Here is a 22274-nt window from a genome sequence, read left to right on the forward strand (position 1 = left end):
CCCGCAGACTTGTCCTTCGTTGCAGAAGGGCCTGGGCTTTTGTGCCTGAATCTGTCCGTCACTGGCTGCGGGTCACTTCTGGGGGCTGTGTGTTGGCGGGGGGGGTGCTAAATAACTTCCTGGGCATTTGGGGGGGGGGGGCTCCCGTCAGCTCAGGGAAATCTCTGGAGAAGGGCACAGCTGAGCAGCCCGCCAGCCTGGAAGAGGACTCATCAGGGTGGAGCACCCAAGGGGACCACCACGAGGAGAGGGGGCAACCGTCCAGGCCTGAGAAGCAGCGAGTCTGTGGGTGAGGGCAGGCTCTAGACAGCAGCCGGCCTCACACAAGAGGAGTGGAATGCGGGCTGGAGTCTGAACAAGCCCAGCGGCCTCTGACCCGCCTCGTGCCAGTGTGCCAAGCGGCTCGGGGCAGTGCTGCCGGCCTCAAGGCCGTGGAGAAGACCAACCGGAAGGCGTTATCATCCCCCTTCCGCTGATGACAAAACTGTGGCTCCAACAGGCCGGGACTTGTTCGAGGCCGTGACCGTGAGCAGTGAAGACTCCGATCTGTGCCCATTCCGCTCAGAGCGCCCGCCCCTCCCTCGTAGGACTAGCCTGACGCTTCTGGCAGCCAGTTCAGCGCAGGACGTAAATCGTCCCCATGGACGAGCCCCACCGCACCCTAGAAGGTCAAGGGACGGCGCAGGGTAGACAAAATGGGAAGGGTTTGCTCTCCCCTTTCTCCCTGCGAGACAAAGGAGCAGAAAGAAAGAGCAGAAAACATCTGTTTCGTGGGCTGGGTCCCTGTCCGACCCTCCGAGGGTGGGCGGCCAAAGGCTCTCATCCAAGCCAGTGAGTCTGGAGATTGGAATCTGGGATGACCGGCAGTGAGCAAGCGGGGAGCCCCCCGAGGGTGGGTGGGTGGGCAGTGCTGGTGCTGGCGGGAAGGGGAAAGGCCAGTCCTGGGGGGCAGAGGCCCCAGATCCAAGGGTGGGGCCAAAGTCGTCTGGAAGGATCGACCCGGTCTCCCCCGTCTCTGGACAGGCCCGCAGGAGGGAGGGGCGCAGGGATGGTGAGGCCCTGGGCGGGAGGTGGTGGCCGGGCCTGCTGAAGTCACCCAGCTGGCCCGCGACCCAACACTGATGACTCACCTCCCCCAGCCTCAAGCCCTGAACTTGAATTTCAGTTCTTGTTCGGCCTCCGGAAGAGCGTTGCCTGTGCCAGACGCCCAGTGCGTGGGACCCACGGCCTGTGATCCCTCGATTTCAGCACCAATAATGTTTACCTTGTACTGGGAACTAATCACGTGCCAGGCGCTGTTCTAAGTGCTTCACCACAGAAGTGGCCTTGCTCGTTCTACGCAGAGCACACGGCAGAGCTGTGGTTCTGACCCTCTTCCACCAAATCGCTTCCCAACGGCCCACGCGCTTCCTGGATTTTCCAAGACGGTCCGGGTTTCTGTTTTCTCTCCAGTTGTCCCCCAAGCACCCTAGAACCTACCAAACCCGCACGTCCTGATGTGTGTCTAGGAAGGTCAGTTTGCTGCGGGTGCACACCTGGGTGAGGTCTGGGCTCTCTCTCTGAGCCTGGGACTGACCAGTCCCAGGGGGCCATCACCTCTGGGAGACAGACAGAGCCTCCTTGGGGCGTCATCACTGGGACCTAGAAGTCAGGGAGCCAGCTTGGCTCAACGCCACATACTGCTGGGAAAATCTCACGGACGGAGATGAGGAGACTTGGCCTGGGCAGCCCTCATGGCAGCCGAGGACAGTGCCTTCCCCTGGTCATCCTTTCCACGCACGACAGAAGAACCTCATCTGGGAGTACTGAGCTTGGCCGGCCTGGCCCCATGCAGAGGAGAACTCACCCACCTCACCCCTGCAGCTGCACCCTCACGAGCTGCCTGCAGAACCCAGAGAGAACGGCGTCCTGGGGAGGGATTCCCCTTCCTCGGACCGGAAGCCGAGGGGAAGTCTGGGGAGGGTATAATGGACACTGTGCGGACATCTTCGTGAATATGGTAAATCTCTCAGTTCCCCTCTTGGAGAATGTACTAGACCACTTAGCTACCAGTTACTTCATTATTACCTGCAACACCTTCATGGTGCACAAGTACCTTGACCGGCCGTTAGTATCTCGATTGTCTTGCCATTCATCTTTAGCAATGAAACATTTTAGTTGTCAGCTAACTGATAATGTAACTGTGACACCTAAACCCCCGTGGTCTCCCAGCAAACCTCCTTATTCCTCATTCCCATAAATCTAATCCTCCGGAGAAAGAGCAGGGGAGGAAGTTCTGTTCCATTCTGTTCCGTTCCGTTCCAGCTTGACAGAGAGACCTAGGTCGATGCTGGCTCCGTCCTGTTCAACTCCTGGCTTTCAAGGTTGCTCTGGACGTTGACATCCAGCCTGCAGATGAGGAGACAGAGGTTTGGCGTTTCACAGGAAGGGTTTTTGTTGTGGTTTACATTTATTTATTTATTTTGAGAGAGAGAGACAGAGTGTGGGGGGGAGGGGCAGAGGGAGAGGCATAGAGAGAATCCCAAGCAGGCTCTGCACGGTCAGCACAGAGCCCGACTCGGGGCTCGAAGTCACGAACCGGGAGATCAGGACCCAAATCAAGAGTCAGATGAGCCAAAGTCAGGTGCTTAACCGACTGAGCCACCCGGGCGCGCCCCTCCCCAGGAGATTTTTACGTGCCAGGTCTGGAAGGGGCATACTTCTCTTCTGGCCTCTCTCTCCTGGCCAGAATGCAGTCACCTGGCCTCAGGGGATCTTGGGAGCATGGTCCCAGCTGCAGCCCCTTCCTGCCCATAACTCTGCACGAGGGAAGGGGAACCTGTGTGTGGAGGCAGCCAGCTGCCCCCGCCACCGTCTTCACGTCCAAACTCTCGGTCATCAGTGTGCATCTTCGAGATCTTCCCCGTCTGCTACCCCGTGTACTCACAGGCATGTCCTGAGTGACCACTGTTTACCTTCTAAATCCGTGAGAGCTGCTAGCCGTGGCTCCAAAACTGCTTGTAGTCACAGACCCGCTCCTCCCCTGCCCAGCCGATGCCCGCTCTGCCCTCTGTCGGGGCCTCACTCCACGGAAATGCATGAAATTGCAACCTGCCTGTGCCATCTCGTAAATGACTGTAAAGGTTGGTTGATTGGTCCCCAAGTCTCCCCTGTGAGTGTTTGGAGGATGTGGGACATTTTTGATTTTTGTTTTTTTAATGTTTATTTATATTTGAGAGAGAGAGAGAGAGAGAGAGAGAGAGAGAGAGAGAGAACAAGTGGGGGAGGGGCAGAGAGAGAGGGAGACACAGAATCTGAAGCAGGCTCCAGGCTCCGAGCTGTCAGCGCAGAGCCCGACGCGGGGCTCGAACTCACGGACCGCGAGATCATGACCTGAGCCGAAGTCAGCCACTTAACCGACTGAGCCACCCAGGCGCCCCGAAGTATGTGGGACATTTTGAAAGGTAGAGAAAGGCAGGCTTTCCAGGTGCCCTGCAGGAAACCCGGGAAATTCTTCAGATTCCTGCTTCTGAAGGGTCACATTTGTTCATTCAGAGTGGAAATGTGACACATCCCTGAATGTGTCGTTGTTTTCTGGTCCTGGAGATTTGCACACCTCGCCCCACCTACACACACACACACACACACACCCCATACATATAGCACACACACGAAACACATAAGGCCATTTATCTTTGCCTGACAGAGGGCAGACTTCACAGCCACGTGACGAGGGGGCTGTGGGGAGGGCAGTTTAGTCTTGACAATGGATCAGAGTCACAGCTTTCGGTCAAGGAGGTGCCTGAGGCGGCTGCCACAGTGGACCATTACGCGTGAAGGTCCCCCATCCGCACCAGTGTTCAGGTGGGACCCCGTCAACCCGAGACACCAAATGGCACAGGCTTCCCTCCTCCGACCGCACCCGCCTGGGGTGGGAGGCGTCCGTGTTGGTAATAAGAGCACAGTAACCGTAATCAGGACACCATTCCTAGTGGCCGCTGCAGATTGACCATTGACTTCGTGCCAGACACGGAGCTCGACAAACGGGCTGGCAGGTGAGACAAGACCCCTTGGTCAGAGTCCCAGCTCTGCCATTGCCTGACCCTGAGAACTTGGCAGGTTACTTAACCTTCCCGAGGCTCCGTTTCCTCGCCTGTGCCAATGCGGTGACAGTTCCAACCTTGGCATCGTCGTGAAGGTTCTGGTGTGTATAAAAAGGCTCGGAGCTTAGCCAAGTACCCTTACGGTGATACGCTTGATCGCATTTAATCCTCACACTGTGGGGGGCTTAACAAGCAGGACCCCACGTCACAGACGAGCAGACTGAGGCTGGGAGGTGTCAGGGAACCCGAGATCACCAGCTAGTAAGTGGCCGTAGGTGGGTGCTATTGAGTTCTGTTTCATGATCTGGGTGCTGACTGCAGACTTTATGTGAGTTGATTGTGTTGTGCGCTCCGTACGTGTGCCTTTTCTGAATCTGTTTCCTCAGATGTTTCTTTTTTTGAAAACATGTAACACCAGATACCAAAACCAAAACGAGCCAGTCGTGACCCACCCAGCGTGGCATCGGGTACCATCTACCTCCTCACAACTTTTCCCTTTCCACAGGGTACCACCAGGCTGAGGCAGGGAATGAATGCGCTCTGGTATACAGTAAGTGCTTAGCACACACTAGCTCCCTTCCCCTCCCCGCTCCCCACGTTCCTGGCAACATGTCCGTTCCACCGGGGTATGACTGCTAAAGTGGTTCGCAAGAGTGTCTCAGCCTGCACGGCCCATGGAGAGGCTTCTGTGGGCAGTTTGGTAATGTCCTAACAATCCGTGCATTTGGGGGGCGGCATGCTCCTATAGACAAGCCACAAAGGTGCCTGCTTCCCTCCCCCCACCCCCCAGGAGAGTGGAAAGAGTTTAAAATGCCTAGGCTGCCTCTTCTGTAAGGTTACAGGTATGGTTGTATAGGTTGCACACTGCACAAAGATACCTCGTCAGGGGGGACAAGCCTTGTGCCCACAGGACTATAACTGCCCAGAGCAGGCAGTTTTTCTCATTCATATAAATATGTGACGGAGGTGATCAGTGGATTTGCCCCTCAGCCCCTAAGCAAATTCTTTCCTACAGTGCCTCTCCGCTTCGGTGTCCTCAGCATCAGGTCAGAATGAGCTCAAACACTGACCTTCAACATTGGTCCAAAGTGCTGATGTGATTCCAAGGGCGGAGAAGTGGTTTACAGACTTCTGGGTGAGGCTTGGGGGTGCAGTACAGCTCTGCGTTCTGACTCAGGCCCTCCGCGGGCTCTTTGACCTTGAGCACGCTGGCTACAACACAGCCAAGACTTTTATGTCCTTAATTACCAAACTGGCCCAGCGTCGCCAGCTGGTAGGTGAGATGGGCGCCCTGGGAGGGAAAACTGTTGAAAATAGCCTGGGGATGTTTTGTGAACTGAAAACCCACGTGCGGCCCTCGATGACAGCCTGGGGATTTCTTGGCAGCCTAGCAAGTGGATTTCCTTGCAGCGTCTCCGCTGAGGCTTTGGTTCTGGCCCCTTGTGCCTGGGCCGCCACAGGATGGGTATGGGGGGTTAGTCCCACGGCATTGGTGGAGCGCAGCGGCCTATATGTTGCAAATATAGTTGGTGTGTGTTTTAAGTCTGGATAGGCAAGAACCAGGCTGATCCCAAGGGCTGGAAGCCTGCGGGGGAGGCAGCTTCAAAGCAAAAGGCCACGTGGAGAAAGCCGCCAGAGGAAGCACTATGGGTTTATTTTAAGTCTAGAAAGAAGGAAGGCTGAGGGAGCGTAACACGGTGCAGAAATGAGGGCCCAGAAGTCCCTGGCCTTTGCTTGGATATCTCCCCTGAGGCAGGAATGAAAAGGAACGAAGTGTTCTACTTACCCTAATGCTGGGGCCAGAACCCAAGAGAGTCAGGAAGGGGAGAGGGTTGGGGACAACCGTATTGGCTCAAATACGACCCATGGGCTATGTCGGCGGTTCCAGACCCTAGCTGTGGATCAGAATGATCCTCTGTGGGCCAGAACTAAAGACCACTGGATGGTGGAAGAATGCAGAGATTGCCCAACTATGGCCCATTGGCCAAAGCTGGCCCACCACCTGTTTTTATAGATAAAGTTTTATTGGAACACTGCCATGCTTAATCGTCTATATGTTTATCTGTGGCTGCTTTTGCACAGAGTTGAGAAGCTGTGGGAGAAACTCTGTGGCTCACGGAACCTAAAATATCTATTGTCTGGCACTGTACAGAGAAAGTTTCTTGACTCTTGGAACGATGGAAGAGGCTTGGAGGGTCTAAAAACTTGGGTTGAGTTTTGGGGCACCTTTCTCCTACCTGGCGACCTTGGGCAAAGCTTTAGACTCTCCAAGCCTGAGTATCTTTGTCTTCCTTAAATTGGATGGTAATGGTCTGCCCAGAATGCTTTACCCAGTCATCATGAGCATCAAATAGGTTATACATCTATTATATTTCTTTGTATTTTTTAATGGTTATTTTAATGTTTATTTGCTTTTGAGAGAGAGAGAGAGAGAGGGAGAGGACGAGCGGGGGAGGAACAGAGAGAGAGAGAAAGACACAGAATCCGAAGCAGGCTCCAGGCTCTAAACTGTCAACACAGAGCCTGACGCGGGGCTCAAACCCGCAGACCATGAGATCATGACCTGAGCCGAAGTCGGACACTTAACCGACTGAGCCACCCAGGGGCCCCAAAGAATATTTTTTTCTAAGAAAAAATTGTCTTTTATTTTTACCCAAACACATACCAATTCTGGTGTTCTCGATTCTTCCTGCAGATCTGACCTTTCATCTGAGACAATTTCCCTTTAGCCTTAAAGCATTTTCTTTAGTGTTTCTTATCGTGGTTCTACTGGCAGTAAATTCTCAGGTTTTCTCCGCTTTTGTGTGAAGAAAATGTTTTCCCTGTACTTTTCACTAGAGACTTCTGGGTTGACACGTTTTCCCTTCAGCATTTTAGGCGCCATATTCCGTTGACTTCTGGTTCTTTGTTTCTGAGGAAAATCAGTCACCGTTCTTTTTGTTGTCCCGCTGAAGATGCCCTCTGGCCTTTGGCTATTTTTTTAGATTTTCTCTTTAACCCTGGGGCGCCTGGGTGGCTCAGTCCGTTAAGCGTCTGACTCTTGGTTTCAGCTCAGGACATGATCCCACGGTTCTTGAGTTCGATCCCCGCGTCGAGCTCCACACATTCAGTGCAGAACCTGCTAGGGAGTCTCTCTCTCTTTCCCTCTCTCTCAGAGTAAATAAATAAACTTAAAAACGAGATTTTCTCTTTAACCCTGTATTTCAGTGGTTTGAGTTGAACCTGCTTAGATGTGGTTTTCTTTGTATCTGCCCCGCTTGGGGTTCATGAAGAGTCACGGGTCGTCGCTGGGATGACCTGGGCTTTGCGTCGTCCTGCCCCTCCCCTGCCCTCTCCTCACCACCCCTTCCTGCCCCTTCCGCCTTCCTCCCGGGCTCCCGCTGTCCGGACGAGGAAGAGACACCCACAGACACAACAGCAATGGGTCTCCGAGACCCAGGGCAGCCCTGAGAGAGAGACGAGCCCCACAGAGGGTTTTTCCCTAAACACCTCCCCGGAGTCAGGCCCTCCGGGGTGCGTGGGCATCCACGCAGAGCCGCCGTGTCCCCCTCAGCGCCGACGTCTTGGGTTCGGATGCCTGCCCCCCCTGCTTTCCTTCCTTTTCCTCTCAATTTGGAATCCAGATGCTAGCCTGCTTTTCAGTACAGGCTTAGTGTGAGGTCTGTACGTACACGGGGGCGGGTGGGAGGGCACATTTTCAGCCCAAGTGACCCACTGCTCCCCGGGGGACGACAGTGCCCCACCAGGGCCTTATCCAGGCCCTTCCGCCTTCCCATTTATTTATTTATTCATTTATTTATGTTTATGTATTTATTTTGAGAGAGAGAGAGGGGAGGGCGAGGGGCAGAAAGAGAGGAAGAGAAAGAATACCAAGCTGACTCCACGCTGGCAGCACTGACCCCGACGAGGGATTTGATCCCACGAACGGTGAGATCAGGACCTGAGTCGAAATCAGGATTCAGATGGATGCTTAACCAATGAACCACCCTGGCGCCCTGTGTCTCCCCATTTTGCAATCCATCTGTGAGAGGGGCGCCTGGCTGGCTCTGTCAGTAAAACATGTGGCTTTTTTTTTTTTAATATGTTAATATTTATGTATTTCTGAGACAGAGAGAGAGAGACAGAGTGCAAGTGGGGGAGGGGCAGACAGAGAGGGAGACACAGATTCCCAAGCAGGCTCCAGGCTCTGAGCCGTCAGCACAGAGCCCGACGCGGGGCCTGAACTCAGGGACCGCGAGATCATGACCTGAGCTGAAACCAAGAGTCAGACGCTCAGTGGGACTGAGTCACCTGGGCGCCCCCAAAACATGCCACTCTTGATCTCAGGGATGTAAGTTGGGGTCCTGTGTTGGGTGCAGTAATTACTTAAAAATAAAATAAAATGAAATCCATTTGTGAGAATAACCAGCCGGGATGAAGGTTTAACTGGCAGGGGTTCCTCCCTGAATCTGGAATAAGTCCGGAACCCCTGACCAGCCCTGGGGGGCTGCCTCCTGCACCCTCGGTCCTGCCCCAAGCGGCCACAGGCTCCTTCAGTTCCTGCGGGGGGCAGGGGCACCTCCCTGCCCTTGCACCACAGCACCCTCCTGGGTTACTTTTTATTTTTTAAGCGTATTTATTTATTTTGAGAGAGAGAGGGCACAGCGGGGGAGGGACAGAGAGAGAGAGAGAGAGAGACAGAGCCTTGTCCCTCCTGCCCTACTGCGCTCACTCTCCAGCTGGCACTTCCTACCACCGGGAACCCTCAATCCCCTCGCGTGACCGTCCGTGTGCCCGTTAGGCCGAGTGCCACACGGGGGCGGCGGGCCCGGCCGCCTTGTTCCTCGGGGCAGCCCCAGCGCTTGGCGCCGGGCCTGGCACCGAGTCGGCGCTCCGTAACTGTTGGTTGAGCGAATGAGCGGAATGCCATCGCGCCTTCTCCAGATCTGCGTCACCGGGGGATTCTGACCACTCCTGGGGGCGCTGGTTGGACGGGAGCCAGGGGCCGACACGCGGGCCACCAGGGCCGGGAAAGTACCGCAACCCAGCAGTGTCAGCCAGGGAAGGTTCTTCTGTCACCATTCTGGAGACCAGAGGTCCCACCTCGAGGTGTGGGCGGGGCCCTGCTCCCCCCTGGAGGCTCCCGGGATGCGGGAGGGGGACGGGGCGGGGGGAGGGGGGCCCTTCCTTGCCTCTGCAGCTCCTGGGGACTCCGCGTTCTTCGTTCTTCTTGGCTTTTGCACCTGCATTACACAGACCTCCGCCCAGTGTCACGCGGCCTTCTCCTCCCGCGTCTCTGTGTCTCTTTGTATCAAGACGCGGGTCCTGCTGGACCCTGGAGCCGCCCTACTCCCACACGACCTCACCTTCACTAGTTACAGCCGCAGACACCCCCGTTTCCAAACGAGGCCACCCTGTGCGGCTCCAGGAAGGGCGTGACTTTTGGGGGGAACACTGCCACCCGGCACGGGCCTCCCGCCCTTCTTTCCCGGCTGCTCTCTCTAACCTCCTGCCCGTTTTCCACTTCTGCGGCCCCCACGCCTCTCTTTGAGGAGGGGTCTGGCAGACACCCCACCCCCCCGACTGACAGGGACTTCACTACCCGTTGAGAAAAGGCAGCACCAGTTTCTCGGTAAATAGTAAAAATGACCCCGCTGCCCCCCACCCCTGCACCCTCCTTCCTCTCCCCCTTCCCTGCCCTCTGACCTCATGGCACCCAGAGTCCCTGGTTAGGGTCGGCAGGGCCAAGAGCAGGAACCGCCCGCTGCGCCCCAGTGCTCTCGGTTTCTCCTTGTGAGGTATCGCCGTCGCCTCACGCTTGAACCTGGGAACGGCCAGCCCGCCGAGGTACCCGTAATGGGGACACACAGTCGCCCGGGGGGACGGGATTGAGACAGGCTGGGGCTCGCCGTGCACCTCTCGGGAGGGCGTCCGTGTCTCTTCAGAAGGGGACAGAGTGACGACCCCAGTTACAGCCGGGCACTGGCATGAGACTGGAAGACTGACCTCACCCTCCAGGCAGTGAACGCCCAGGCTGTTTGCTGCGCTCCCATCGATCTCTAGATGCTTCGGGTGTGTTCTTTTGGATTCTCGGAGACGCGAATACTGAGATGGAATGTGCGAGGGGCTTATGGGGGGAAACAGGAGAGAGATGAAGGAAGGCGGGAGAACCCCCCAGACTGAGCCCTGCTGGAGACTGCCGTCCAGAGGGGTCCTCACGTCAAAGCACCTGTTGCAGGGGGAGGGTGGATCTCGCAGGAAAGGGCCTGGGAGCAGCCGGGGACGGGTGGCCTCGGTGCACCTGCGTCCAGAGTGCGGCATCTGGGCACCAGGCTATTGCGCCCCCCACAGTAGGAGCGGGGAGGGCCCGCCAGAGGCTCCAGACGCCCAGTCCTCTCTTCACCCTGCTGTTAGCTTGCCGCCTATCCTGGGGCCTGCCGGGCACCCCGGGGTTCCCACCTAGACCAGTTCCCAAGTGGCTGGTGGGTGCAGGGGGGAGGCAGCCGTCCCCACCTGGGCCTGCAGGGCTGCCTAGGGTGGGGGTCACCCGAGGACAGCCAGCCCATGGCAGTGGGAGTTTCGATGAGGTGCTTTAACGTTAACGAGGGTCAGCTGTTCTCAGAGGAAACCAAACCATGAAATCTTTTTCAACACAAAAGGCCCATTTATTTTGACAAGGAAAAAAAAAAAAAAAATAGTGGCTCCAAGCAGCCCTCAGATGTGGCGAGCGCCCCGTGGACGCCCGCTATGCCTTGTGGTCCGTCCACAGCTCTCGGACGGCATGGAGCAAAGCTTTTTCCATGTTTTTGGGTGGTTGTTTTAAGTCTATTTATTTTTGAGAGGGTGTGGGGGGAGAAGGGCAGAGAGAGGGAGACACAGAATCCAAAGCAGGCTCCAGGCTCTGGGCTGTCGGCACAGAGCCCGACACGGGGCTCGAACCCGTGAACTGTGGGATCATGACCTGAGCCGAAGTCGGATGCTTAACCGACTGAGTCACCCAGGCGCCCCTGAATTTTTTTTTTTTTAAACAGGCTTTGAGAATGGTGAGCATTTTGAACTCCCCAGTATTTCCCATGTGGAGTTCCGCATAGATTGCTTGTGCCAGATTGACCGAGCATGACACAGGGCTTTGGCCTTCAGGCTACATTTTTGGCTGAAGCTTAAAGGAGGGGGCCAGGTGGGCATGAAGACGGTGTGAAGTGACGCAGGTGAAAATAAGCAGGGCATTCTTCCCTCCTGCGTCCAGGGCTCACATTCTCCGAGCGGCCGTCACCTCTCCCAGGTCCTAGGTCCAGTCCCCCTGGCAGCATCGAGGGGCCTCCCCGGGCTGCCCTCCAGCTGGGAGGTGCCTCGCACCCGCCCATGCCGATGCATGAAGATGTCCCAGGCCCTTTTTCCTTTTGTTTTTTAAAGTTTAATTCTTTATTTTTGAGAGAGAGAAAGCACGAATGGGGGAGGGCCAGAGAGAAAGAGAAAGAGAGAGAATCCCAAGCAGGCTCCACACTGTCAGCAGAAAGCCTGATGCAGGGCTTGAACCCACGAACCAGGAGATCGTGACCTGAGCCGAAGTTGGACGCTGATGTGACGGAACCATCCAGGCGCCCCAGCACTTTTTCCTTTCGGATGTAGCGCAAATGTCCCCACGTCCTCTGCCCGTCTGGAGTTTCCCACCCCTTTATCACCCACATAAAAGAGGTGCAGGCCCGAGCCAGGAGCCTGAAGCTGGCCCTGCCAACGACCTCCACGTGGCAAGGCCCGCGGACACCTTTCCATCTTCCTGCTTCAATTTCCCAGATGTTCTCTCCTCTCTCCTCTTCCTGCCTCCCTGGCCGCTCACCTCACCCTCATTTTCTGGCTCTTCCGTCTCTCGGGATGGTTTTGGACTCGGTCTCGGGCCCTCTGCTTGCCCGCCGGGGGCACCTCTGTGAGCCTCTGTGTCTCCATGTGTAAAGTGGAAAGGATGATGGGATTTATCTCAGAGCCGTTGCAAAGATCAAATGAGGCCACTTGGGCACCTCTTGGAGCTCCATGGATGCAGCTCTTACTACCATTGCCATCGCCTAGTACGATAGCCCTTCATCCTGTACTTGAGTGGTGTGCAAGGTCCAAGGTGGACCCGAGGCAGACCCGATCTCCACCCTCACAGAGTCTGCAGTCCAGTCCGGCCTCTTTGTGGGCACACGGTGGTGTTGAAAACAGAAGACGTGGTTCCCATTCGGACGTGGCGGGTGGCAGCCTCAGTTTCCCCTCCAACACAAAGGGGTGGATAACGGAGCCTCTCCGATGAGCTGTCACGCCCGTAGATGGAGAGGGTGGCGCTGAGCGGGCACAGAGGAGGCGCCGTGACACGTGAGCGATCGCGGTTCTTGTCGCGGCTCGTGCGCGGCTCCCACACTGGCCCCAGCGTGATGGCAACCGGGGGAGAGTGAGGCGGACCTCCCGGCTGTCGGCGAAGAAGGAGATCCAGGCAACCAGTCGTTTCCAGCAGCCCGGTGGAGTGTTCGAGAACGTGCCTGCCTCGTGGGTTTACCCCGCGGAGATGCTTGCACGGGTGGGAGATGGCTTGTGAGTCAGCCGTTGCCACGGTGTGTGTAACAGCAAAAGTGTGAAAGCAGCCTGGAGGCCTGTGAACAAGGGATGGGTTAAACAATCCGTGACCTCCCCAGAGAGTGAAATATCAGCCCCCAAAGAGAACAAGGCAGCTGCGAGTGAAATGACGGGAAAGGATCTCCCAGAGGATCGTTAAGTGCACAAAGGGGGGGGCAGTGCGGTTTTACCTCGTGTGTTACCAAAAAGGCAAGCAAAAAAGCAACGGACATGCCCGTGTACTTTGGTGATGTGACGCTGGCTGTCTCCGGAGGGGGCCCCGGCCGGCTAGTGCTCTGTGGGGGGAGGGCACACACTTTTCACTCTGCGCTCACGGACACCTTTTGAATCTGAAGCGACGTGCGTGTGTCGCTTATTAAAAAACACGAAAGAGCAAGCAGAAATCGGAGCGGATTCGTAGAGAAGCACTTGGGTCCACTGTGTCCCGCTGAACATCTTTTTGTGGCTCTCAGAGCAGATGGCACGGGGCGGGTTGGGCCGGGGCCAGCGGGCAGCGCCCCTCCCCTGTGGGTGTGTGGGAGCCACGTGGGGCCCTGTGGCCAGGCACATGCCTGCAGCCGGGCCTTCCTGTGTGGCGCAAGGCCCTGGGTGTGGGGCTGAGGCCAGTGGAGAGTGGGTTCCAGGAGCCTGGCGGAGGCCGCGCACACACGGCAAGGTCACGGTCCAGATATCTGGGTCTGGCCTGGGCCGCTTTCCAGGGCAGACGGTCACGACACAAAGCACCAGGAGAAGGCCTCCGGCACATCTGTCTGTCTCCATCCACGGGCCAGTTCCACGGTGCAGCTCAAGGCTGGAGCCGCCAGGGTTCCGGGAAGCGGACCGGGAGGGGCCAAGGTTTCCTGGCCTGCTCTGGGCCCCGGTGGGATGGAGAGATCCCAGAGGAACCTGGGCTCTTAAGTCTTCATCCATCTGTTCAGCTGAAATATAAAGATTCTTTTCAGCGTTCTCCCTGAAGTGGCCCTCCAGCTTTGGGACACACGCGGCATTGTGTGCAGGGACATTCCCTGTAGCCAAGCAAAAGCGACAGAAAGGCCCTTTCAGTTAACTGCAAAATAAGCAGGGCTCTGTCTAAAGAACAGGGGCCCTTTGCCTCATGGGCCCCTTGGTAATTCACAGGCTGGCCGGGCACCGTTTACAGCCTGCTGCAGTCTCCTGGATTAGGGTTTTTTGAATGCCTTTTTGTCAACAATTCTGTATACGCACACCTATATAAGAAATATACATGCATGCATGCAAACACGTATTCTTTTTTAAATTTTTTTGAATTTATTTTTGAGAGACAGAGAGAGAGAGAGAGAGCATGAGCAGGGGAGGGGCAGAGAGAGAGGGAGACACAGAATCCAAAGCAGGCTCCAGGCTCCCAGCTGTCAGCATAGAGCCCGATGCGGGGCTCGAACCCATGGACCGTGAGATCACGACTTGAACAGAAGTTGGACGCTCAACCGACTGAGCCACCCAGGCACTCTGCAAACAGATAACTCTTTTTAATTTTTTTTTAACGTTTATTTATTATTGAGGACAGAGAAAGAAAGAGCATGAGCAGGGGAGGGGCAGAGACACAGAATCCGAAGCAGGCTCCAGGCTCTGAGCTGTCAGCACAGAGCCGGATGTGGGGCTCGAACCCACAAACCGTGAGACGGTGACCTGAGCCAAAGTCGGACACCCGAGTCGGCGTCCTCGCAAATAGATATTATTAAATCAAATATCCTTTATACATTCAAATACACATGCACGCATACATCTATATCTAGCCATACTCTTGACTAGCAAGATAGAGGATATATGATGTTGATCAAATATTTGTACAAGGTGATCACCAAGCTCTACAGAAGGTTTGTAATGACACACAAAGTCACAAGAGTAATAACATGGCCTCCTTTCTTTGTCTCTCCAAATCTAGGTCACGGTTAAGTCCAATCATTTTTTTCCACCTATAGATGATAATGCCTGTACTCCCTTTTCTAATGTGACCCCTTCATTTATTTACCAAGCATTTTGAAGGGGTGCTACCATGTGCCAGGTGCTGTTCTAGGCTCCCGGGACATAACAATGAACAGAAGGGCCAATGACCCATAGCCTGGGGAGGTTTGCATCCCAGTGAGGAGACAGTCCCTGCCACGTCAGGTGGGGACAGGGATGGAGAAGAGTTGAGAAGGACTTCCTGGAGAAGGGACCGCTGGGTGCAGACCTGAGGGTTGTAAGCCAGGGAATCACACGGATATGGGACCTCGGGGGAGGGGGGCAGGGTCTAGGGCAACTGTCTTGCCCACTCTGGTTCCATTGCACTCACTTGGCAGACCCAGCGCTGGTTGGATCCAACTCTCCACCTACTTCATACCCACATGTGTGCAACTGAACTTGGCCAGAGAAAAGCATGCCACCGTGCTGGCTGGCCTCATTGAAATCCATGCCCCAGATCTCAGGGTGGGGGTTTGGAGCGAAGGGGAAGCCTCCGTGCTTCCATCACTCGGTGCTTCTCCGGGCCCTTCGCTCTCCCAGTCCCCCAGATGGCCAGTTCCCAACAGCAGCTCCCCTGGCCTCACTCTCAGCTAACTCTCCTTACTTCCTGTTTCACTGAGAAAACTAATCAGAAGAGCCTCCTACCACCCCAAGATTCCAGCCCCTTACGTACCTCCCTACCTGACTCTTGCCCACATCCTTCCTGTTACCATGGATGAAATCTTCAGTGGAGCTTGGCCCTCTCTGCTACTCAGGTGTGCCACTCCAAAAATCCCCTTCTCTCTCTCCTACAAGAGCGATTCTCCTGCCCCAACCCCCACCTCAGGGGGCCATTCCCATCAGCACAGACACGTGTACCATTTCCCATATTAAAAAAAAAAAAAAGTCTAGGGATGCATGAGTGGCTCAGGCGGGTGAGCCTCTGACTCTTGATTTCAGCTCAGGTCATGATCCCAGGGTCATGGGATTGAGCCCTTGCCTGGCTCCATGCTGAGCATGGAGGCTTTTTGAGATTCTCTCTCTCTCTCTCTCTCTCTCAGCCCCTCTCCCTAGCTCACACTCTCTCGCTCTGTGAAAGAAAGAAAGAAAGAAAGAAAGAAAGAAAAGAGAAGGAGAGAGGAAGGAAGGAAAGGGAAAAAGAAAGAAAGAAAGAAAGAAAGAAAGAAAGAAAGAAAGAGAGGAAAGAAAAGAAAGAAAGAAAGAAAGAGAAAGAAGAGCGGAGAGGAAGGAAAGAAAGAAAGGAGAGAAGGAGAGAGGAAGGAAGGAAGGAAAGGGAAAGAAAGAGAAAGAAGAGAGGAGAGGAGAGAGGAAAGAAAAAGAAAGAAAGAAAGAAAGAAGAAGAGAGAAGGAGAGGAAGATGAGAAAGAAAGAGAAGGAGAGAGGAAAGAAAGAAAGAAAGAAAGAAAGAAAGAAAGAAAGAAAGAAAAGAGAAGGAGAGAGGAAGGAAGGAAAGAAAGAAAAAGAAAAGAAAGAAAGAAACAAAGAAAGAAAAAGAAAATCTCAAAAAAAGCCTCTCTTGATGGCATTTCCCCCTATATTCCACTTTATACCCTACAAAGCTCCTGAGAAGGGCTGTTTAGATGTCTGTCTCCAACATAGTTCCTTCCATTCATTCGCTCTTCCTCAAGTCTGTGTTCAGTGAGACCATCACTGGTGGTTGTATTCAAAATGGCGCCCCATCCTCTTCCTTATTTCATCTTTCACATTAGCTCCCCTCACTTTCTAATGTCCTCCACAAGGCATGTATCTATTTTCTCTACTGACTACCCTGTCGCACTGGGATGGAGATCCAAACAGACAGCCACGTCTGCTTTGTTCACTGTCATATCCTCAGTACCTGGAAAAGGGCCCAAGGCCTCCTAGGGGGGTTGGAGGGAAGTTAGGAGGTAGAGGTGGCCAGAGGCCCGGTCACATAAGGGTCAAGGGGAGGGTCTTACTCTCCTCGTGGTTCAGGATGCTGCTCGAGGGTTTGGAGCTGGGCTGAAGGTATATGATCTGATTGACGTTACTGAGATTCTGGGCAGGTCAAGTTGAAAATTCCACATTTCACCAATGCGTTCACGGGCACGCGCTTTTTCTACCCACGTGTTCATGAAAATAAGCTTCAAGACTCAGGGAACGCTGTGTGTTGATTATGGCTTCTGTTATACAGGCAGGGCCGTGGGGGACGGTCGCTGCCGTGGAGTGGCTTTATTGGCAAAATAGAACGTGGGACGTTTCTCATTCAACAAAACAAAACATCATCAGCAAACACTTAAACAAAACCATCCATGCTCTGCCTGCTTAGTGGTAAAAACATTTAGGTCTTTAGCGTTTTGCTTTTTAAACAACTGATGTGCAAGTCTGAACACAATTTTTGAGATTCTAATCAACGGATGTTTCCGAGCACACAGGACAGACAAAACCGGCCTACGTTAAATAATCACGGCTCGGATTCTCAATGTTGGGCAGAGACTTGGAAAGCATCTCTGCCTCTGGAGCGTTAAGCGGCAGCAGGAAAATACCCAGTGGCCTCCTGGCCGTGCCCGTCATTTCCGAGTACCCCTTCCCAGTGGTATATGGCCCCTGGGATGCCGTCTTTATAAGCTGTTTTGTAAAGGTTTAAGGTACTCCACTGACCGGGAGGGGACAAGCCAGTCTGGTGAGGACATACGTAGACGGTGGGTTCAGGTGTGTGTCTTTAGATGCTGGAGATGGTGTAGCGGTTTCTAGAACTGCAGGGGGGACGGGGAGTAAGACCCGTGACTTCTGAGCACTCCGGGCAAGGCGAAGCGGGGTGGGGGGAGCAGGTAGGGACCAAGGATTATGGGCTCAGGTGCTGCCAACTTAGCATGAAAAGAGAAAACTGATTTACAAGAGGCCCTGGCTGGTGTCTGTGGCTCTAGTATGAGGCTTCCCGGTACTTTGTCAGCTACGTTCCTGGTACTCGGGTCAGGCATGCTGGGCCGCGGCTTTCTACTCTGATAGATGCCATCACCTCTCTGTATACCAATGGCCACTGCCACAGTGCCCAGAGCAGAAGCCTGGGACTTGGGACTCTAGTGGTTCTCAAGTGTGGTCCCTGAACCTCCATCAGCATCACCTGGGAATTAGAGATGCAGATCGTTAGGCCGCACTCTAGAACCGTCGAATCAGAAACTGGTGGTAGGTCCCAGCAACCAGTGTTTAATAAGCTCCCTAAGGAATTCCGATGGGTGTTCAAGTTTGGGAACCACAGGTCTAGACGGGTTCCAGGTGCAGCTGCTGCTGCTGGGCCCAGGGCCATAGTTGGAGAATCACTGTTCTAAAAAGTTCACAAGCATATCATTCACCTTATGAGTAAACCCAGTGATCAGTTAACAAGTCTTACTGAATACAAAAGGATTGTTTAACAGTTCTCTCTGGTCCAGGGGATCATGGGCAACTTTTTAAAAGTTGACAGCGTCTTTGTATTGTTTGAAGTCGTTACCATAAACATGTATTACTTTTGTAGACAAAAAAAAAAAAAAAAAAGTTGAAAGACTTTGTAAAAGTAAAAATACATTCTGTGTAGTTCTTCACAGAAGGGCTTCTCAAACTATTGTGCAAACCGAGCACTCAGGAGTCTTGTTAAAATGAAGATTCTAGGTTGGATGGTTGGATGGGGGCGGGATCATGAATTTCTACATTTTCAACCAGCTTCCTGGTGATTACAGCATACTGACTCACATACAGTATACTGACTCGGGTAAACCACACTTGGGGTTTACAGAATACAGCGCACTTTTTACCTAGATTATCTTGTTTGTCCCCTGTCAGTTTTGGCAGACGGATTCACTAATTCACATGTTCAACCATTAGATACTACTATGTACTATGCACGGGGTATACAGATAGGGTCTCAATGAGGTGGAAAACCCACCCACCATGACCAAAAAAAAAGAAAAAAAAAAAAAAGCATGTAAACAGATACTTAAATAGTGATCAGAACTGATGAGAACTGATGAGAAAAGAAAGAGGGTGCTGAAAAAGAAGGCATCTAGGAGGGGGTGATTTCAGCAAAGATGGGAAGGATGAGCCACGGAAGTTCAAGGTCAGGCTCTGGGCGGACACCAGGAAGCTCCTGCCTCTGGATTACAGTGGCAGAGGGGCCCCCCCAGTCAAGTGGGAGGGGGGGCGGCAGGGTCCGCCAGGGCCGTGGGCCCTGATAGGGAGTGGATTTCAATCCAGGCTCCGGGGTTAAGCATTGAGAGTTTAAGCAGGGAAGTGACTGGTGTGGTGTTCGCCTTAGGATCACTCTGGCTGTGCAAATGAATGACACCCAGGCAGGGTCGCTTCGGAGTTGGTGCCCGGAGCGCTGGGCCAGGCGGGGGCGCCCAGGAGTCAGGGCCCCCGCCCCCGCAGTCGTGCGGACCCGGGTGTGTGTGTAGCGGGGGGGGGGGGGGGGGGGAGGGTTGGAGGTGGGGGAGGGTCAGGAATCCCTTTAGGAATAAGGAGGCACCGGGGCACGTGTTTTTATTGCTGCACTGAGCCCCTTAAACGCGCGCGCTCCGGGGAACAACGTGATTTTTTCTTTTCCTCCTTTCAGAGGACCTGGGCTCCCACGTTGGCGTCTGGGACACTTCCCCCTGAGTGCCCGAGTCTGCCCACCTGTTAAGGAGAACTTCGGACCAGCCCCGGGGGGACATCCCGGGGCCTCCGGTCGCGCACCCCGGGCAAGCCTGGAGGCCGGCCCGGCCCGGACGGAGGCGGTCTCGGGCGGCACATGGGGTCGACTGCCCACCCGGGGGACTGAGGCACGGTGGGGCGAGGAGCGCGGGCCCTCGGGACTCCCGCAGACTCCGAGGCGCACGTCGCGGGCCCCCGCGGGCTGCCCAGGCCGCCCACCAGCGGTCTCGGCGCGGAGGCCCCCGCCCAGCGCGCCCAGGGGCGGGGCCGGCCCGGAGCCCGGGAGCGGGGCGCGGGTCGCGGGGTGGGGGGAGCGCGGCGGCGGCGGCCGGGGCAGCCCCCGCGCGGTGCCCGCTCCCGAGCCGGGACACAGCCCCGCGTCCCCCCACAACGCCCGGCCGGGGAGCGGGCGGCGGGGCCTCGCTGCGCGGCGCAGGCCTGCCCCGGGGCGCCCGCCGCCGCCGACCCCGCCCCTCGGCCGCCTCCCCCGCCTCCCCCGCCTCCGCCTCCTCGCGGCCCGGGACGCGCCCGGCCGGCCACCGAGCGGCGGGGACTGCGTCCGGCGCGCTCACTTCCGCGTCCCGCCGCCCTCCGGCCCGCGCGCGCCCGGTCGCCGCCGCCATCGGACAATAGGCCGCCCGTCGCGGCCGCCGTGGACTTCCTGCCCGGCCCGGGCCGGCCGGTGCGCCGCTCCCCGCGCCCCTCTCCGCGCCGGTCGGGGAGCCGCGAGCGCCAGGCGCCCGGGACGTGCCTGCGCCTCCGGCCGCCGCGCCTCTGCCGCGGCCGGTCCGGCGGCCTCCACCCTCTCCCGCCGAGCCGGCTTCACTCCGGCTCCCTCCAGAGGCTGCGCTCGTCGTCCCGTTTCGGACTTTGATTGCTTACGGAGGGGATTTGTCTTTCTCTGTTTCTTTTTCCTTTTACGATTTGAAAAGGAGAAAAGAACGCACGGCAAGCTGGGACGGTGAAGCGCCACCAGCTGCCCCCACGTGGACACCTCCGAGGCGAAAGGGAGTTGGACGCACACTTGGGCCGGCTGGCCTTGAGGCCTCCACTTCGGCCGGACTCCCAGGCCTGGGGTCATGACTCTCAGGCCCGGCAGGTGGAAGGCGTTGACTGTCCTGGGCTGGACCTGAGCCCCGGCCCCCGCTGCAACAACCCGCACCCCGGCCCGCGCTCACCCACCGACACACCGGCCACCTGGGCTAGGCTCTGACTCGCGCCTGCGACATGGATAAGTACGGCGACCTGGGCCTGGAGGCCAGCAAATTCATTGAGGACCTGAACATGTACGAGGCCTCCAAGGATGGACTTTTCCGAGTGGACAAGGGGGCAGGCAACAACCCTGAGTTTGAAGAAACACGCAGGGTGTTTGCCACCAAGATGGCCAAGATCCACCGCCAGCAGCAGCAACAGCTTCTGCAGGAGGAGACCTTGCCCAGGGGGGGCAGAGGTCCGGTCAACGGCGGGGGCCCCCCAGGCCCACAGGTCCGACGGGATGCCGCTGTGGGCCACAAGCTGACCCCGGATGGTGCTACCAAGCCCCCTCTCGCTGCCTCGACAGCGGGTCCTGGGACGGCCACTGCCGTCGCCTCTGGGCAGCCCTTGTATCCACCCCAGGACCAGAGGACCAGGCCGTATGTCCGCAGCGGAAGCCACAGCAGCCAGGACTGTGGCTCCAGGGAGAGCCTGGCACGCTGGGAGATGTCTGCTTTCCGCCAGCCCGGCCCCTGCGAGGATCCTTCCTGCCTCACCCACGGAGACTATTATGACAACCTCTCTTTGGCGAGCCCAAAGTGGGCTGATGAACCGGGAGTGTCCCCCAGCATCAGGGTGGGCGTAGGGAGTGGGTGGCCTGGCACCCCAGGGACTACTGAAGCACCACTGTCCAAACCCTCCGGGGACCATCCCCTGTACCAGCCTCAGCTGGCCCCAAGCTCCAGCCAGTCGTCAGAGACCGGCCAGGATGGCGGTGTTGGTGGCCGCGGCTGTGAGAAGCCAGCCGGGCTTTGGACTACCGCCTCTTCCCAGCGGGTGAGCCCCGGCCTTTCTTCCCCCGGCCCGGAGAACGGGGCCCTCAGGGGGCCCACTCAGCCCAGGACCCCTTCTTTCTTGGCACCCTTGGCCCAGAGCTGCCCCAGCCAAGGAGCTCTTCCCAGAACAAACTTGGGTGTGGGGAGCGAGGTATCGGGCACCACGCCCAAACCCACTGTGGACCCTCAAGCCTGGTTCCAAGATGGACCCAAGTCTTACCTTTCTAGTTCCGCCCCATCATCCTCACCAGCCAGCGCGGACGGTTTGCCGTCGGGTGCGGCCCCTGGACTGGGTCCCAAGCCTGTCTGCACGGACCCTGGCGTTGGTCCCAAGCTCAGCCCCACCAGCCTAGTCCATCCGGTGATGTCCACCCCGCCTGAGTTATCTTGTAAAGAAGGCCCCTCCGGCTGGTCATCTGATGGCAGCCTGGGGCCCGGGCTCCGGGAGAGCCCCAGTCCCCCCAGGGTGAAGCTGCCCTGCCAGACCCTCATCCCGGGCCCCGAGCTTGGGCCCTCAGCCGCCGAACTGAAGTTAGAAGCCCTCACTCAGCGTCTGGAGCGTGAGATGGATGGTCACCCGAAGGCCGATTACTTTGGTGAGTGAGAGATCGGTGGCGTTGCCCACCGTGGGTGATAAGGTCCCTGCGTTTGGGGGAGGGGCTCCCCATCGGGGATGCCGTCGCTCTCCTTGAGTGGCACGCTTTTTTGGGGGGGCGGGGGTGTGGCTTCCTCTCTCAGCTGCATCTCCTGATTCAGAAACTTGAAAGCATCCCTGAACAGAAAGCGGATCTTGCAGCTGAGGCATTACGCACATGCAAAAGGCGAAGCGGGGTGGGGTTGCCCACGACCGCTCTCAAAAAAGGGAAATGCCGGGATGTCAGATTTCAGGGGTTCTGGGTGCGCCCTCAGAGCCTCTTGGCAGTGACTGGCTCATGCAGGACTTGAATGGACAAGCGTCTGGGGGCAGGTGCTTCTGGGCCAGGCTGGTCTG

At 56.4% G+C, this 22274-nt stretch overlaps 1 protein-coding gene across 2 annotated transcripts in view; it reads left to right on the top strand.

The window, feature by feature from the left end:
* Positions 1–19890: 19890 nt before the first annotated feature.
* LIMD1 (LIM domain containing 1) overlaps positions 19891–22274 on the top strand; it is a 65155-nt gene continuing 62771 nt past the window's right edge. The window contains exon 1 of one of the 2 annotated variants that reach the window (XM_042929074.1): positions 19891–21879. In XM_042929074.1, coding sequence (XP_042785008.1) covers positions 20481–21879 — 1399 coding nt within the window. In that variant the 5' untranslated portion in view covers positions 19891–20480. The remainder of the gene's footprint in view (positions 21880–22274) is intronic. The other variant, XM_042929073.1, reaches the window with a different exon arrangement.

The sequence above is a fragment of the Panthera leo genome, chromosome A2 (genome assembly GCF_018350215.1).
Source record: "Panthera leo isolate Ple1 chromosome A2, P.leo_Ple1_pat1.1, whole genome shotgun sequence".
Classification (NCBI taxonomy): Eukaryota; Metazoa; Chordata; class Mammalia; order Carnivora; family Felidae; genus Panthera; species Panthera leo.